At 37.5% G+C, this 19464-nt stretch overlaps 1 protein-coding gene across 2 annotated transcripts in view; it reads right to left on the bottom strand.

Moving 5' to 3' along the window:
• KIZ (kizuna centrosomal protein) overlaps positions 1-19464 on the bottom strand; it is a 143180-nt gene that overhangs the window by 73477 nt on the left and 50239 nt on the right. The window contains exons 5-6 of one of the 2 annotated variants that reach the window (XM_027069473.2): positions 10355-11000; positions 9653-9971 (exon numbers count right to left, since the gene is read on the bottom strand). In XM_027069473.2, the coding sequence (XP_026925274.1) occupies positions 9653-9971; positions 10355-11000 (965 nt within the window). The remainder of the gene's footprint in view (positions 1-9652; positions 9972-10354; positions 11001-19464) is intronic. The other variant, XM_053200309.1, reaches the window with a different exon arrangement.

Here is a 19464-nt window from a genome sequence, read left to right as displayed (position 1 = left end):
GAAAGAGAAAGAAGCAAAATAAATATTTGAAGTAATAATGGCCGAGAATTTTCCAAAGTTAACGACACCAAACTATAGACCTAGGAAGCTCAGAGAACATGAAGCAGGATAAATATCCAAAAAACTACCTTTAGGAATATCATGAAAATCCTTAATGTGTATGCAATGTGTATGCACCTAATAACAGAGCACCAAAATACATAGGCAAAACTGATAGAACTTCAAGGAGAAACAGATAAATTGACCATTACAGCTGAACACTTCAACACACCTCTGTCAGTAACTGGCATATCCAGCAGGTAAACAAGCAGCAAGGATATAGCTGAAGTGAAGAGCACCATTAATCAACTGGATCTAATTGACATTTACAGGATACTCCATTCAACGACAGCAAAATATACATTCTTCTCAAGCTCAAATGTAACATTTGCCAAGGCCAAATATATTCTAGGCCATAAAACACACCCCAAAGAAATTAAAAGAACATAAGTCAGAGAGAGTATGCTCTCAGACCACAATAGAATCAAACTAAAGATCATTAACAGAAATACAGGAAATCTCAAAATATTTGGAGGTTAAAAAACACATTTCTGAAGAACACATGGGTCAAAGAAGTTTCAAGAGAAATTTAGTATTTTGACTGAGTGAAAATGAAAGTGCAACTTATAAAAAGTTGTGGGCTACATCAAAAGCAGGGCTTACAGGGAAATTTATAGCATTGAACACGTATATTAGAAAAGAAAAAGATCTAAAAATGAGTAATCTAAGCTTCTATATTGGGAAATTAGAAAAAAAAGGGGGGTAAATTTTCCAAAGTAAAAGTAGCAGAAGTAATCATAAAAGTAGCAGAAGAAATCATAAAATCTAGAGAAGAAATCAATAGAATTGAAAACAGGAAAACAATAGACAAAATCAACAAAACAAAAAACTGTTTCCTTGAAAAAAAAATAAACAACAAAACAGATAAACCTCTAGCCAGGTGTATTAGTCTTTTCAGGCTGCTATAACAAAATACCACAAACTGGGTGATTTAAACAACAGAAATTTATTTTTCACAATTCTCAAAGTAGGGAAGTCCAAGATCAAAGTGCTGGTTGATTTGGTTCCTGGTGAGACTTGCAGATGGCCACTTTCTCACTGTGTCTTCACATAGCTGGAGAGAGCTCTAGTGTCTCTTCCTCTTCTTATAAGGGTTCTGGCCTTATGGGATTAAAGCCTCACCTTTATGAGCTCATTTAGCCTAGATCACCTCCTCACTGTATTTGTATATCTCTGAATACAGTCACTTGCAGCACTAGAGCTTCAGCATATGAACTTGGGGGGACACAGACATTCAATCCTTAATATAAGGCTAACCAAGAAAAAAAAAGATATACACAAGTCATAATGAATGACAGACCATCATTATTGATCCCATGTACATTAAAGGGAAAAGAAAAGAATAATATGAAAAACTCTAAACTCACAAATTTGGTAACTCAGATGAAATGACCCAATTCCTAGGACACAATATGCCAAATCTTACACAAAGAGAAACAGAGAATCTGAATAGAACTATATATGTTAAAGAAATTGAATTAATAATTGACAATCTTTCAGAACAGAAAGTACCAGGGCCAGATATGTTCACTGGCAAATTCTACCAATCATTTAAAGAAGAAATTATACAAATTCTCTACAATCTCTTTCAGAGGATAGAAGGCAAGAGAATACTTCCTAACTCATTACATAAGGCTAGCATTACCCTAACACCAGAACCAGATAAAGACATTATAAGAAAGGAAAACTACAGATCAGTGTCTCTCATGAATATAGATGCAAAAATCCTTTAAAAAATGGCAAACTGAATCCAAGAATGTATAAAAAAAATTACACACCATGACCAGTTGGATTTTATCCCAGGTATATCCCTGATTTAACATTTGAAAATCAATGAATATGACCCATCACATCCAAAGGTAAAGAAGAAAAATCATATGATTGTACCATTACATGCAGAAAAAGCATATAAGAAAAGTCAATACCCATTCACAATAAAAATTCTCAGCAAACCAAGAATAAAGGGGGAATTTCTTCAACTTGATAAAGAACAAATGTTCTTCAACAGATAAAGAACAAAAAACCTATAGCTAACATCATATTTAATGTGAAAGAATTAGATGCTTTCCCCAAAAGATCAACAACAAAGCCAGAATGTCTCCTCTCACCACTCCTATTTAACATTGTACTAGAAATCTTAGCTAATGCAGTAAGAAAGAAAATAAGGGACATCTGGGTGGCTCAGTTGGTTGAGCATCTGACTTCGGCTCGGGTCATATCTCACGGTCTGTGAGCTCAAGCCCTGCATCAGGCTCTCTACTGTCAGCACAGAGCCCACTTTGGATCCTCTGTCCCCTGCCCTCACCCCTCAGAAAAAAATAAACATTAAAAATTTTATTTAAAAAAAAAGAAAAGAAAAGACATATAGATTGGGAAGAAAAAAATAAAACTGTCTTTATTCACAGATCACATGCTTGTCTATGTTGAAAATCCCAAAGAATCAAAAACAAAATACTCCTGAAGCTAATAATAATTATAGCAATATTACAGGATATAAGGTTAATCTACAAAAGTCAATTGCTTTCTTATATAGCAGCAATGAACAAGTAAAACTTGAAATGAAAAACACAATACATTTAGATTAGCACAAAAAAGAGAAAAGTACTTAACAATAGGTCTAACAGTTTATGAACAAAAATGACATGAAGAAAACTACAAAACTGATGAAAGAAATCAAAGATCTAAATAAACAAAGAGATATTCCATGTCATGCATAGGATGACTTAACATTGTTAAGATGTCAGTTTTTCCCAACTTGAATTCCCAGTTCTGAATTCAAAACAGTATCAATCAAATCGCAGCAAGTTATTTTTCTGAATATTGACAAACTGATTCTAAAGTTTATATGGAAAAGCAAAAGACCCAGAGGAGTCAATACAGTACTGAAGAAGAGCAAAGTCAGAGGACTGATACTACATGAATTCAAGACTTACTATAAAGCTAACATAATAAAGACAGTGTGATACTGGTGAAGGAACAAACAGATCCTCATGGACCAGAACAGAAAACTCAGAAATAGACCCACACAAATAAAGTCAACTATTTAACTCTTCAATGGAAAAAGGATAGTCTTGTCAACAGATGGCACTGCAAAGAATGACATCCATAAGCAAAAAGACAAAATGAATCTGGAAACTGACTTTGTGCCTTTCACAAAAATTATCTCAAAATGGATCACAAATCTAAATGTAAACTGCAAAACTATAATATTTCTAGAAGATAACATAGTAAAAAATCTAGGTCACCTTAGATTCAGTGATGGGACCTCAAGATGGTGGCAGGGAATGTGAGTGGCTAAGCCCTGCAGTACTGGTGGGCCAGCACTCACTGCTGGGGTTCACTGCCCTGGGAGAGGTTAAATAAAAAACAAAAAAAACACAAAACAAAACACTTCTGCCTTGAAAAAGACACTGTCAAGAGAATGGAAAGACATGCTACAGACAGGGAGAAAATATTTATAAAACATATTATCCCCCTGATAAAGGACTTGTATCCAAAATATGCAAAGAATTATTTAAGCTCAATAATAAGAAAACAAACAATCCAGTTAAAAACTAGGCAAAAGAACTGAACAGGTACCTCACCAAAGAAGACATACAAATAGTAATTAACTACATGAAAACATGCTCACCATCATATGTCATTAGAAAATTGTAAATTAAAATAATATACCATTGTGTACCTATCAGAATAGTTAAAATTAAAAAAAAAACTGATAATACCAAAGGCCGACAAGGATATTTACTAATGTCTACACAAAAACCTGCACGTAATTGTCCACAGTGTCTTTATTCATAATTGACAAAATGTGTAGGTCACAAAGCTTCAGTAAGTAAATGGATAAATAAGCGGTGGTATATCCAGGTAACAAAATATTATTTAGCACTAAAACGAAATGAGCTAGCAAGCCATGAAAAGACAAGAGTTCAAAATATGCATATTGCTTGAGGCCCCTGGGTGGCTCAGTCTATTAAGCATCTGTCTTTGGCTTGGGTCATGATCTCACAGTTCAGGGTCGGGCTCTGCACTGACAGCAGGGAGCCTGCTTTGGATTCTGTCTCCCTTTCCCTCTCTGCCCCTTCCCCGCTTATGCTCACACATTCTCTCTCTCTCTCCTAAAAATAATAAATAAACATTAAAAAAATTTAAATGCATAATGCTTAGTGAAATTTGAAAAGGCTATATATACTGTATAATTCTAAGAATATGACATTCTGGAAAAGGCAAAACTATAGACAATAGAAAGTTCAGTAGTGACCCAGGGTTTGGGTGAGGGGGTGGAAAGAGAGATGAGTAGTAGACAGAGCATAGGGGTTTTCAGGAAGTGAAAGTATTCTGTATGATGTAAAGGTGCATATATGATACTACGCATTGTAAACAAAGCAAAACCAAAAAACCATCAATACATTGCTTCATTCACTAGAAAAGTCACCAGAGAAATACTGTTTGCATGAGAAACTGCTTGTTGAGTAATGCAGTTGTGCACACCCACTTTTCTAGGTCCCTACGAGTCGACCATGTTCCATGCCTGGTCACCTGCACGTGGCCATGTGTAAAAATGCACTTGCTCAGATGGTGAGGGTACAGGGCAAGAGAAAGCACGGGTCGGTTGCTGGGCCCAACCCAGGTAGCTGCTAGGTCACTCATTTTGCCACCCTGGCACCATGTGCTCCCACACTGGACCCTGAACACATCTGATTCAGCCTGCCTTGGGTCACTATGGGTAGTGACTTCTACCCATAAAATCTTGCAAAGATACAATCCCTGATTCCAATTTTTCAATTGGATCATAACTGCTGCATAACAAATTACCACAAATTTCACACTTACCATAAACCTTTCTCACAGTTCCCATGGGTCAGAGGTCTGGGTCTAGGTTAGTGGAGCCTTATTCTCAGAGTCCCACCATGCTGACATCAAGCTGCTGGCCGGGTCTGCAATCTTGTTTAAGTCTGGGTCCTCCTCCAAACTCACTGGTTGTTGGCAAATGAATTTCCAGCCAACGATTTCCTACCATGTGGCCTTCTCCACAAGATGGCAGTTTGCTTTTTCAAGGCAAACAGGAGAGTACATCAGCTGCTTTGAATCTCTGACTTCAGTAAGGACCCAGTCCCTTTTAAAAGGCTGATCTGATCAGTTTAGGTCAGGCCCACCCTGGAGAATTCCTTTTTTGATTAGCTCAAAAGCAACTGATTTGGGACTTTATCATATTTGCAAAAGTCTTCATATCTGTCACTTAACATAGAGTAATTGTAGGAGGGAAATCCATCAAATGTACACTCCTGCCCACACTCAAGGCAAGGGGACTATACACAGTACACACCAGGAGGCAGGACTCTGGGGAGCCACCTTAGACTTTTGCCTACCTCGTGGATAATTAATCCTGACAAAACTAATCAAGTCAGATTAATTCTCCTAAGTCAAGTTATGCACCATACTATCCTTCAGCAGTTGTGCAAAAGACAGAAAATCAACCCTAAATTTATTAACCAGATATTCTAGGCCTGTTTTCAGCCATGCCTCAGGCACCATTTTAAACCTTTATTTTAAGGAGTCCTGCTCACTGAGCCTCAATCACACCCTTTGCTCTGCCCACCCATCCCCTCTGTGCACTCAGCATCTACATGCCTGCCAGCACTCCTCTCAGAGAACTAACCCACCTCTTCCTACCTCCTTCTTACTCAAAGCCTCAACAGCCTTCAAGATGACACATCAACACCTGTTATAAAACCTTTCCTGACCTTTGGACCCATGATGAACTTACCTTCATTTGAATTTGTCCTAAAATACTGTGGGAGGGTTGCAAAAAATGGCCATAAGCTTCCCATCCCTGTGTGTCTCCTCTTTTGCAATGTGACTCTGCCACTCATCTTATCAAGAGGTGGACCTCTTGACTTTTTCACCTGTTGACTCTGGGCTGGGCCTTGTGACTTTCTTTAGCCATGGGACGCTTGCAAATGTGACTCAGGCAGACACTATAAAAGCATCTGGGCACTGGGGCTTGCCCTCTTGCTGTCTTGGGAACTCTGCTACCACCACCAGATGACAGGCTAAACGACTCTCCTGGATGAAGAGGGGCACATAGCTAAATTATCCTTGAGGCCCCAACTGACACTGGGCCAACACCCGACACATGAAAAGCAGCAAATATCAGGTTAAGTCATGGAGTTTTGTACCAACGTTTGCAGCAAACTGTTTACTGTTTAAGAATAAAAAGATTCTAGGAGCTCTGGGTGGCTCAGCCAGTTAAGTGTACAACTTCGGCTCAGGTCATGATCTCATGGTCCATGAGTTCGAGCCCCGCATCTGGTTCTGTGCTGACAGCTCAGAGCCTGGAGCCTGTTTCAGATTCTGTGTGTGTCTCTCTCTGCCTCTTCTCCACTCACGCTCTGTCTCTCTCAAAAATAAAAAATAAAAACATTGAAAAAAAGAATAAAAAGATTCTAGGTCTTCCTTTTTGACATTTTTTTTAAGCTCAGATTTATTTTGGTATGCTTTCTTGTGAAAAGGGTTAACTCTAACTTGTGATGAAGGAATTATGCATGAAGCACAGCCTGGTTTTCAATATCTGGAAGTATCCATGGGAGTGGGTCATGAAGCTTCTCAAAAACACTTGGCTTTTAGGTAGAAGCAACCCAAGTGTCCATCAACAGATGAATGGATATACAGAATGTGGTATGTCCATACACCAGAATATTATTTAGTCATAAAACAGAATGAAGTTCTGATACCTGCAACAACATGTATGAACCTAAAAGATCTTATGCTCACTGAAATAAGCCAGACAAGTGCAAATAATGTATAATTACCAACAGAATAGACAAATTTACAGACAGAATGTACATTAGAGGTTACCAGAGACTGGAGGGAGGGAAGAATGAAGAGTTACAGAGTTTATATTTGGGGTGAGGAACAACTTTTGGAAAGAGATAGTGCTGATGGCTGCACAGTATGGTGAATGTAATTAATGTTACTAAATTATATGCTTAAAATCGCAATTAAAAAATTTTTTTTTACATTTTAGCACATTTTTCACAAATCAATAATGTAATACACCCCAAACCCTTGGATTATACACTTTAAATGGCTGGACTGTATGTTATGTGAAGTATATTTCAATAGAGCCGTTAAATTTTTTTCTAAACAAAACAAACAACAACCAAACAACACAAAAATAATCCTTGGCTTCACTTTTCCCCTCTAATGGAAACTATCCAGCATACTGTATTCCTCTTTTCACCTTTACTACCAGGAAGCTTAAAACCAAGTTTCATGTCCAAACACAGCAATTTAGTGGGCATACAGATGTGCTAAAACATAATAACTATCATCATCATCATCAAATCAGAGGGTCCAGTTTCCTGTCTGTATCTTTCTATGTGTTTGCCTTTGTCCCATCTCTCATCTTTCTTAACTAAAATTCATTCAAGTGGCTTTTCTCCAAGCCCCCCAAAGACCCTAAAGCTAATTGAGGTAATGAACCTTTGAGATCACAGTGTCAGCTCTGTAAATACAATGTTATAGCCCCAGATTAATAATTAACCTTCAGAGCAAGGGAGAACAACTCATGCTAAATAATAAATAAGAGAAAGTAGGGCCTCAAAAGCAGTAGGAATGTCAGCAGGTTAACCAGCATCATTTAAAAGCACTTCCAACCTATTCGTGGGAATACTTTCACCACAGACAACCAATAGGCTCAAATTTGATAGCACAGACATCAACCACTGCTGACTGACCTTTTATTCTGGGAACATTCTTTTAAGACAAATATTCAAAAATTCACCAAATGACCATATTTCCCAATAAGTTTTGGAACACAATATCCCAAATTCCCAAGGAGCTTGGCTTTAAGGTCATAGGAAAAAGTCATTCACATAGGAGAAAAGGGGATAGAGTGTTCTTAATTCCACACACATGCTCATCGTTTTTCATCTCAGGAAAAGACTGAATTCTGAGTAAAGACACTGGTACACGAGCCCCCTTGTTAGCCTACCAAAGTGCTAACTTGGCCAATGGATTGGTATGAAAAGAAGCCTGTGAATACAAAACCCAGAAGAGATGATTTTATCTCCGGTAATAAAGTTTCTGATGATATAGTATATAATATCTGTACCTCTTTGATGAGAGAGAAGTATTATGACTAGAAAAATCCATTTGGCTTGCCTCTACAATAAGTAAGTCCAGGAAGTTTGTCAGTGCTTCCATCCATAGTGCAAGTGCTTTGTACTTGATGTGCTCTTAATAAATCTTTCTTGAACTCTCGGAGTCAAACTATAAATTAAACTTTTCACCATAAGTAGATTATGAATGGTGAAAAGCAACATATTTAAAGGTACAACAGTGCTCTAAAAGAGAGTATATATCCCAATACACAACAATGCCTACTTGTCTCTTCACTGCTGCTGAGACCATTGAAAAGAAAGTGACATTATCAGGGCACCTGAGCGGCTCCGTCAGCTGTGTGTCTGACTTTGGCTCAGGTCATGATCTCACAGTCTGTGAGTTTGATCCCCACATCTGGCTCTGTGCTGACAACTTGGAGCTCAGAGGCTGGAGCCTGGAGCCTGCTTCAGATTCGGTGTCTCCTTCTCTCTCTGTCCCTCCCCCTCTCATGCTCTGTCTCTCTCTGTCTCAAAAATAAATAAACATTAAAAAAAATTTTTTTTTAAAAAGGAAGAGTGACATTATCATAGTACAAGAGAAATTTCTGAGGGTAGCATGTAAGTTGAGGAGGCAGGTCTGCCCCAATGGCACAAATGTCATTCCTATGCCCCTGGCCTTGGTTTCCCCATTTTTAAAAGATGACATCTACCTTAGGTTGTTTACTTAGGTTTCTTCTACTCCTACAAGAGATGTGATCCTATCAGTGCTATTTTTCATTGCAGAATAAGTTTCCTAATAGTTTCAATGCTTTCTACATAATTCCACCCAGTATCTCTAGTCAATAGTGAAAAATCGTATGTGAGCTTTTATAAGTTGGATATTAGAAGTGATCAGAATGTTTAACACTAATGTTGTTCCTATTTAATATTAAAGATTCCAGTGTCTTCATTCAAAAAATGAAAGCTGACTTGGAAATATACTTAGCAGAACTTATAAACTCATGTTTAATCGTAAGACACAGTGGCAAGGAATAGAAGGATTAAGCAAATTAATTAGACACAAAGTTCTTAGCCTCTAAAGCTGAACTCCTAGTAAGTTTAACTATTTGTTACCTTCTGTGCTACCACAACTTCAAAAATGATTTACTTTCTAGAACGCTGGAGGGCAGGGTGTAGGGGGGAATGACTTAGGAATTAACCAGGGATTGTTTGGATATAATTATAAACTGCCAATCACCATGAGTCAATGATATTCAGACTTTTAAAGCTATTTCATTAAAAAGAAAGAAAGAAAGAAAATTAAACCTTATCTAAAAGACTGTTTATGGGACTTAAGGAACTTACACATCCATGGCTGGAGGTTCAATAATACATTCCCAGTGGAATGGTCTCTAAAAATGTCTATAATTAAAAACAGAACAGTAAAAAAAAAAAAAAATTGAATGTCTTACTCTCTTGTTGGTGAGTGAGTGGCGGATTCCTTTTTTGAATCAGGAGAGCTTAGGGTTTGCAAAATACAATTATGTTTTTCGGTGGATAGGGCATCTCGTTCTTGCTCAAAGTGGATTAATTTTAAGGCCTCTATTCCATTTTCTCCTTCCATCACGTCACCCGGATTTGGCTGTGGTTCTGAACTCTTGAAAATCAGATCATCTTCACTTACAGAGACTGTGAGATCACTGCTGCTGCTGCTCAAACTTTCCTCCTCTTGCTGTTCCTGCATTTTTCTGAAGGGTTTCTGTGAATCTGGGTCCCCAGGAGGAAGATGATCTATAAGAGGGAATATGAACAGACCACTGATCACTAACTTCAGGGAGAAGTGAGGTTAACACATTTTGCCTCACAGGCAGATAAATTACTCAAGTTAAAAACATGTAGAAACAATCCACAATTAATTATATAGTATGTGAAAAATCATTAAAAATATCTTTAAACCTATCACAGTGGGTTTTAAAATCAGTGAATTAGCTTGCAAAAATATTTCCACCTGTGTATTTAAGAACTCATGAGAATGGAATTTTGTTAGCCAAGTCACTGGTTTGCTTTTTGACAGAGGTAAAATTAAAGTATGTATTTTGTTCTTACAAAAGACCACCACCACTCCCAAAACCTAAACACCAAGAAAAACCAGCAATCTCAGCCTCTCAACCCACCTGGGAAACCTTCCCAAGCAGAGTCCTTCTCTTGAGAACACTTATTTACAGATGCACAGTATTCTGAGGCTGATAGCGGAGAGACTGGCGGTCTGGCTCTTTCTTCCTTGACTTCAATACATTCCTGTGTCAGTATTTCTCCCTCTGATCCCTCTGATCTGCTGCAACTGTCACACTTTAAATCAGTGGTTCTGTTCTCTGGACTTAATCTTTCCCGTAACGGGGAATGGAGTTCAGCAGACTTTTTGCCTTCAGATAAACTACTCCCGCCGTGATGCGTGTTGCTTCCTATCTGTAAGCAATGAGTTTGTTCCTCCTCAGACAATGCGCTGGCTGTGACTGGCGTTTTCTCACCAATCTGAAGAGATGTCTTTCCATCTATTTTGTCAGACTTATTTAAGCACTGTGTGTCACTATTAGTTTGTACTACATAGCTGTCTGTCACATTACCGCTCTGGGCTGTCTGTCGGTGTGAATGTGGGTCAGGAATTGAAAAGTTCTTTGTGGGCTGGGGAGATTTCTGCTCTGTACTGAAACCTCCAATGCTTGAGATGGCTGACATTTGGCGGCCCATAAAGATTGTTGCTGGTTGATACAATCCTCTTGACATGGCTGTCCCCGAGTTAGTTCCTGCCTGCCTTGCAACCTGCAACGCAAGGTAGAGGTGAGTTAAACATACTGTGTCTGAACGATTGGGTTGTTTACATCCTTCTCAAAAATGAAGTGAGGAAAAGGAAGCATGGCCACTGAAATCAACACTGACCACATTTTATAAAACCCACGGCTTCCACAGAATAAGTCAGAAAAATGGTACAGTCCATAGTATTTACTTTGAATCACAATATTGGTTCCCCAAACAAATATTATCTAACAACTATGTAATCTACATTTCAAAAAGAGATGCACACATTGCACAACTATGTGAAAGTACTTAATGCCACTGAATTGTACACTTAGACATGGCTAAAATGGTAAATTTTATGTTACATATATTTCAGCACAATTTAAAAAACTGAATTCTAACCACTTTTCACAGAGAGGCTTGGATTTAATAGAACTAGGGAGATACTATACCAAAAAAAAAAAAAAAAAAAAGAAAGAGAGGGAGGGAGAGATGCATACAAAGGACTATAGGAGTTTTAAAAACTCTTTCTAGTATTATAGGTAATATAAAAAAAAACTTCCACTAATCATATACAGGATTGCATTAAAATATACTCCATTTGTGCAAAAATAATCCTGATTGCCAGTCAAACTGCAAATAACAGTTTTTCCTCCACATCTTCAAGTAATTTTATTTATTTATTTTTATTTGAAAGAGAGAATGAGTGCAAGGTGGGGAGAGGGGCAGAGGGAGGAAGACGGAGAGAAAAAGGAAGAGAGAGAGAGAGAGAGAGAGAGAGAGAGAGAGAGAGAGAGAGGAGGGAGAATCTTAAACAGGCTCTATACTCAGTGTGGAGCCCAATGCGGGGCTCAATCCCACAACCCTAGAGTCATGACCTGAGCCAGAACCAAGAGTTGGATTGTCAACTGACTGAGCCACCCAGGTGCTCCTCAAGTAATTGTAAAGACATGTAAAGCAATTTAAATTTACAGTCATGTCTATGGGGAGAATGAGCATTGTCTCTTTTTTAAAAAGAGAGGGGGCTGGGTGAGGCAACAGAAGCAATCGGTTCAGTGGCTTGGTCAAGGACACACAGTGGGAAGTAGAACTGGGTGTAACAATAATGAAGCCTTGAGGAAGTTACATGCTTTTCTTTTGAAGGGACCAAAGCATCTCTACAGACCTGATAGCATTTAGTTCACAGAGGCTTGCAGAATGGATGGGGAGATATATTTGCATCTCTCTTTTGCAGACAAGAAAATCTGAGGCCCAAATTTTAGAAGAGAAAATGTCACATACACAGCTGAAACAGAATCCAGGTCTTGCTTCTCTTCAAATATACCATCCCTCCCTGAAAGCATAAAACTTCTAGAAGAAAACATAGGCAGTAACCTCTTTGACATAAGCCTTGGCAATAGTTTTCTAGATATGTCTGCCTCCTTAGGCAAGGGAAACAAAAGCAAAAATGAACTATTGGGACTAAACCAAAAAAAGCTTTTGCACAATGAAGAAAATCATCAATAAAACACGAAGACAATCTACTGAATGGGTGAAGATATTTGCAAATGATATAGCTGATAAGGGGTTAATATCCAAAATATATAAGAACTTCTATAACTCAACACCAAAAAATAATCTGATTGAAAATGGGCAGATGACCTGAATAGACATTTTTCCAAAGCAGACAGACAGCCAACAGACACATGAGAAGATGCTCAACATCACTCATCATCAGGGAAATGCAAATCAAAACCACAATGAGATATTACCTCACACCTGTCAGAATGTCTAGAATCAAAAAGGCAAGAAATAACAAGTGTTAGCAAGGATGTGGAGAAAAGGAACCCTTTAGTGCACTGTTGGTGGGAATGTGAATTGGTATAGCCACTGCGGAAAACAGTACATAAGTTCCTCAAAAAATTAAAAATAGAAATACTATATGGTCCAGTAATTCCACAACTGGGCATTTACCCAAAGAAAACAAAAATACTAATTCAAAAAGATATATGCACCCCTATGTTTACTGTAGTATTATTTACAATGTCCAAGATATGGAAGCAACCTAAGTATCTATCAATAGATAAATGGATAAAGAAGATGTAGTGATTACTAAAGTAACACACACACACACACACACACACACACACACACACACACACACAGGAATACTACCTGGCCACACACACACACATACACAAATAAGATCTTGCCATTTACAACAACACTGATAGACCTAGAGGACATTATGCTAAGTGAAATAAGTCAGACAGAGAAAGATAAATACCATATGATTTCACTTATATGTGGAATATAAAAAACAAATGAACAAACAAGCAAATTTTTGTTTAAAAAAAAAGCAGAAACAGGGAACCTGGGTGGCTCCATCAGTTAAATGTCCAACTCTTGATTTTGGCAGCGCAGAGCTTAAGATTCTCTCTCCTTCTCTCTGCCCCTCCTCCCCACTTGCTTTCTCTCTCTCTCTAAAAAAAAACATAAACATACCCATAAATACAGAAAACAAACTGATGGGTGGCTCATGTCAACAAACTCATGGGTGGCTCAATCAATTAAGCACCCGACTTCATCTCAGGTCATGATCTCACAGTTTGTGAGTTTGAGCCCCAAGTGAGGCTCTGTGCTAACAGCTCAGAGCCTGAAGCTTGCTTTGTGTTCTGAGTCTCCCTCTCTTCTCCACCCCTCTCCCGCTCACTCTCTGTCTCTCTCAAAAATCAACACTGAAAAAAAAACCCCCCAAAAAAAACCAAACTGATGGTTGCCAGAGGAAGGAGGATGGAGGGATGGGCAAAAAAGATGAAGGGGAATCAGAGGTACAGGCTTCCAGTTATAGAATGGATAAGTTACGGGAATGAAAAGTACAGCATAGGGCGCACAGTCAATGCTATTGTAATAGCATTGTATGGTGTCAGATGGTAGTTATAGTTGTTATGAGCATTGCACAATGTATACAGTTGTTGAATCACTATGTTGTGTAGTGAAACTAATGTAACATTGTGTGTCAACTATATTTCAATTTTAAAAAGGGAAAAAAGTGGGGCACCTGGGTATCTCAGTCGGTTAAGTGTCCGATTTCGGCTCAGGTCATGATCTCACAGTCTGTGAGTTTGAGCCCCATATCAGGCTCTGTGCTGACAGCTCGGAGCCTGGAGCCTGCTTCAGATTCTCCCTCATTCTCTTCCCCTCCCTCACTCATGCTCTGTCTGTCTGTCTCTCTCTCAGAAATAAACTTAAAAATTTTTTTTAAAAAGGGAAAAAGTGAAATAAATAGCACTAATAAGGGTAACTACATTGGTAAACATAAAAGATAGCATAAATATATTTTTGTAACTTTTTTCTCCTATATGATTTAAAACACAATTGCATCAAGCAATGATTACAAATATATGTTGATGAGCAGCACATGAGATATAAAGACATAGCTCGTACTATAATTACAACACAAAGGAACAGGAAAGGAATAGAACTGTATAGCAACAAAGTTTTGGCATGCTATTAAAATTAAGTTGGTATTGGGGCGCCTGGGTGGCTCAGTCGGTTAAGCGTCAGACTTCGGCTCAGGTCATGATCTCACGGTCTGTGAGTTCAAGCCCCGCGTCAGGCTCTGTGCTGAGAGCCTGGAGCCTGTTTCGGATTCTGTGTCTCCCTCTCTCTCTGACCCTCCCCTGTTCATGCTCTGTCTCTCTCTGTCTCAAAAATAAATAAACGTTAAAAAAAAATTTTTTTAAAAATTAAGTTGGTATTAGTCTGACTAGATACTTATAAGCTATTAGTTATAACACCAGGAAACCCACAGCAACAGAAATGATAGGGAATCAAAATGGCACACTAAGAAATATATATTTAAAGCAAAAGAAGGCAGTATGGAGGATAAAAGGACATAAAAAGATATATGGAAGAGAAAGTACAAAATGGCAGAATAGAATCCTACCTTTTTAGTAACCACATTAAGTGTAAATGGATTAAACACTACCATTAAAGTCAGAGATTAGCAGAAAAGATTTTTTAAAAGCCATGATCCAACTATATGCTATCTAAAGTGACTCATTTTAGATTCAAAGCCACAAACAGGTTAAAGGAACAGGAGAGTAAATGATATATGAACAGAACCTCATGAAAAAAAAATAGACAGTAATCAAAAGAAAGCTGAAGTGGCTATACTAATATCACATGAAATAGACTTTAAGATACAAAATTGATACTAGAGACAAAGGACATTTTATAATGTTAAAATGGTCAATTTGTGAAAAAGATATAACAATTAGAAAAACATATATATATGACAAAAAATTCCTAAAATACATGAAGCAAAAACTGAAAGAATTAAAAGGACAATTCAATAATAATAGTTGTTATTACTCCACATTCAATAAGACTCCACATTGCACAATATATAAAACTAAACAGAAGGTCACTAAGGAAATAGAAGACTTGAACAACTGTAAACCAACTAGACCTAACAGACATACATAGAAGACTCTACCTACCAACAGCAGAATCCATATTCTCAAGTGCACATGGAACATTCTGTGAGATAGACCCATATTTTTGGCAATAAATCAAGTTTCAATACATTTAAAGGGTTAGAAAGTATGTTCTCTAATGACAATGGAATGAAATTAGAACTCAATAAAATAAGGACATTTGGTAAATTCGCAAATATGTAGAAATTGCAAAACCCACTCTAAATAACTAATGGGTCAAGGAAGAAATTACAAGGCAAATTAGAAAATAGTCAGAGATAAATGAAAAGCAAAACACAACATACTAAAGCCTACAACAAGCAGTTGTAGAGGCAAATTCATACCTACAAAAGCCTATATTAATATTCATAGCTATAAAAGCCTATATTAAAAAAGAAGAAAGAACTCAAATCAATAGCCTAACCTTCCATCTTAAGAAATTAAAAAAAGAAGAGCCAATTAAATCCAAAGCAAGCAGAAGGAAGGAAATAATAAAGATCAGAGCAGAACTAAATGAATTAGAGAAGAGAAAAGCAGCAGTGACAATCAACAAAACCAAAGGTTGATTCTTTGAAAAGATCAACAGATTGACATATGTTTAGCTAGACTAAGAAAAAAAAAAACTTAAGTTATCAAAATCAGAAATGAAAATAAGTACTTTGTTACTAACCCTATAGATATAAAAAAGATTATAAGGGAATACTATAAATAATTGTATGCCAACAAATTAGCCAACCTAGATGAATTGGACAAATTCTTAGAAAGACACACACTATTAAAACTGACTCCAGAAGAAATAGAAAATCTGAATAGACTTGTAACTAGTTAAGAAACTGAACTGTAGTAAAAAAACTTACCCCAAAGAAAAGTCAGGATCACAACTCTTCACTGGTTAATTCTACCAGAGGTTTAAAGAGTTAACACCAATCCTTCATAAACTCTTCCAAAAATAGGCAAGGAAGAAAAACTTCTTGACACACTCTATAAAGTCAGTCCCTAATACCAAAACCAGACAAAGATATCTCAAAAAAGGAAAACTACAGGCCAGTATTTCTTATGAATATAGATGTAAAAACTTCCAACACAATACTAGAGAACTGAATTCAGAAACAAATAAAAGGAATTATACATCATGACTAAGTAGGATTTATGCCAAGAATACAAAGTTAGTTCAACGTATGAAGATCAAGTAATGTAATAGAATAAAGGGGGGAAAAACTTCCAAAAGATTATCTCCATAGACACAGGAAAATCATTTGATAAAATCCATCACATGCTCATGATAAAAAGCACCAAACTTGGAATAAAAGGGAACTCCCTCTGAACTCAATTCAGAGATGTTTTTCATCTCTGAAAAACACCCAACAACATAGTCAATGGTGAAAGACTGAAAGCTTTCTTCCTAAGATCAAGATTAACACAAGAATATCTGTTCTTACCACTTCTATGTAACACAGCATGCAGATTCTAGCCAGGACTGTATGGTAAGAAAAAAAGAAAAAACGAAAGACATCTAGATTTCAAAGAAAGAAGTAAAACTATCTCTATTGGCAGATGACATGATCTCATATAAAGAAAAACCTAATGGGGTGCCTGGGTGGCTCAGTCGGTTGAGTGTCCAACTCTTGGTTTTGGCTCAAGTCATGACCCTAGGGTTGTGGGATAAAGTGCTGCACTGGGCTCCATAATGAGCGTGGAACCTGCTTAAGAAAGATTCTCTCTCTAGCTCTCCCTCTGCCCTTCCCCTCCTCAAATTAAAAAATGAAAAGAAAAGAAAAACCTAAGGAATCGCAAGAAAAGATTAGAGGTAATAAGTTCAGCAAGGTTGTAGGATACAAGAGCAATATACAAATAGAAATAATGTATTTCTATTCATTAGCAATAAACAATCTGAAACTGAAATCAGAAAACAATTCTATTTATAATAGCATAAAAACACAGAAGAATAAATTTAACAAAGAAGCACAAGACTTGTATACTGAAAACTACAAAACATTGATGAAAGAAGTTAAAGAAGGCCCAAATAAATGGAAAGACATTCTGTATTCAAGGTACATAAGACTTGATATTAAGATGATCAAATCTGGGGTGCCTGGGTGGCTCATGGCTCAGTCGGTTGGGTGTCCGACTTTGGCTCAGGTCATGATCTTGCGGTTTGTGAGTTCAAGCCCCACGTCCAGCTCTGTCTGATGGCTCCGAACCTGGAGACTGCTTTGGATTCTGTGTCTCCCTCTCTGCCCCTCCCTGCTCACGCTCTGTCTCTCTCTGTCTCTAAATAATAAATAAACGTTAAAAAAAAAAAGAGAGGACCAAATCTTACTCCCAAATTGATCTACATATCCAATGCAATCTCTGTCAAAATCTTGGCTAGCATTCTTGCAGAAACTGGCAAGATGACACGAAAATTCATATGGAAATCCAAAGAACCCAGAATAACCAAAGCAATTTTCCAAAAAAGCAAACTTGGAGACCTAATATTACCCACTTTTAAAACTTACTACAAAACTAGGGTAATTGTAGACCTCATTGGCATAAGGATAAACATACAGATCATTGGAACAGAATTGAAAGCCCAGAAATATTCATGCATCTACAGTCAACTGACTTGTTTAAAGACATTTTAAAGAGTAGTTTTTGATTCAAGGCTAGAAGGGGCTGGAATTGGTTATTTCCCTTCCTCCACATTGAAGGCTATGCCTTCTGGGTTGGTATTTCTCTTCTCTCAGGTCAGTTAGGCTCTGGTCAGTTTCTCCTGAGGGCAGATCTTTTTAAGAACAGAATTCTTGCCTATATTTCAAAATGATTACTTTTTCCCTGCCCATGCCTGAATTATAGGGGGATTTTTCTCTGATATTCACTGTGCGGAACTGGTAAAGCTCCCTGGAATTAAAACACAAAAGGTGGGATCGGGGGGCTATGACTAGGTCTCTCTGGAGTTATCTCTCAGACCTGTCCATGCTGAGCCTCCAGCAATTTGTCAATTACAGCTTGGATTTCTCTATCCTGGCACCAGTTATTGTAGTGGTTTCAGCTCTGCTCTAACAAGCTGTGATTCTCTGTATTCCCTGTTGGTCTCTCCAATTTTAGAGGCAGCAGATTGCTCTGTAACCCCACTTCTCTGAGAGATCTAAGAGTTGTTGATTCTTTGGTTTGTTCAACTTTTTACTTGTTAGGACAGTGTGGTGACTTCCAAGCTTCGTATATGTTGGGTCAGAAAGCAGACTACAAAGTAATTTCAGTAGCTGAATATTATCCTATTCTATAAATGTACAATAATTTATTTAACCCATCTTATTTTGATGGACCTTGGTTTGTTTCCCACCATCTACCATTCCAAGCCATGCTGCAATGATGATCCTTGAGCGTATGTCTCTCTGTACACATGCAAGTACAAGACAGCTTCTTATAACTGAAATTGCTGGATCAACACTTGACTTATAGGATATTGCCATTTTGCCATCCAAAGAGGCCATTATGTCATTATTAAGAATATTCCATTGCACCATAAGGTTTAAATAGCAAAATTATAGTAACCAACATTCTGATTCACCTGATATAAATATTATTTGTGACTTCTATTCCTTTTGTCTCTCTATTCCTTTTGTAATTGAAAAGCTAATATAAGAACAAAGACAAATTTAAAATAGGCAAAATCACCTATTACCATTATCCTAATCTAACAACTACTTTCATTTTTCCTATTGTCAAAAAAAAAAGTTCTTTAAATATATGGCTTCAAGGGATGGGCTCTTGTGTAGAAGTTAAAGCTGGCCATATGCTGAGGTCAGCTAGTACAAAATTGAGGCAAATCAATGATCAGACTTATGGGTTTGGGAGGTCTTTGATTTTTCACTTTCAAGACCCATTTAGAGAATGTTAATGAACCAATACCAGAGTAATTACTAACCCAGCACAGGGAATACACACCTCCCTCTTTGGTGGTCTGTTAAAGGCCAAAACATAAAGCAAAGGAGTAGGCATGTCTTAGAGAGAAGAAAGCCACCTGGGAAAGGCCAAAGGAAGTGCCC

This window comes from Acinonyx jubatus, chromosome A3 (assembly GCF_027475565.1).
Source record: "Acinonyx jubatus isolate Ajub_Pintada_27869175 chromosome A3, VMU_Ajub_asm_v1.0, whole genome shotgun sequence".
NCBI lineage: Eukaryota > Metazoa > Chordata > Mammalia > Carnivora > Felidae > Acinonyx > Acinonyx jubatus.
This window is presented reverse-complemented; position numbering and strand designations above follow the sequence as displayed.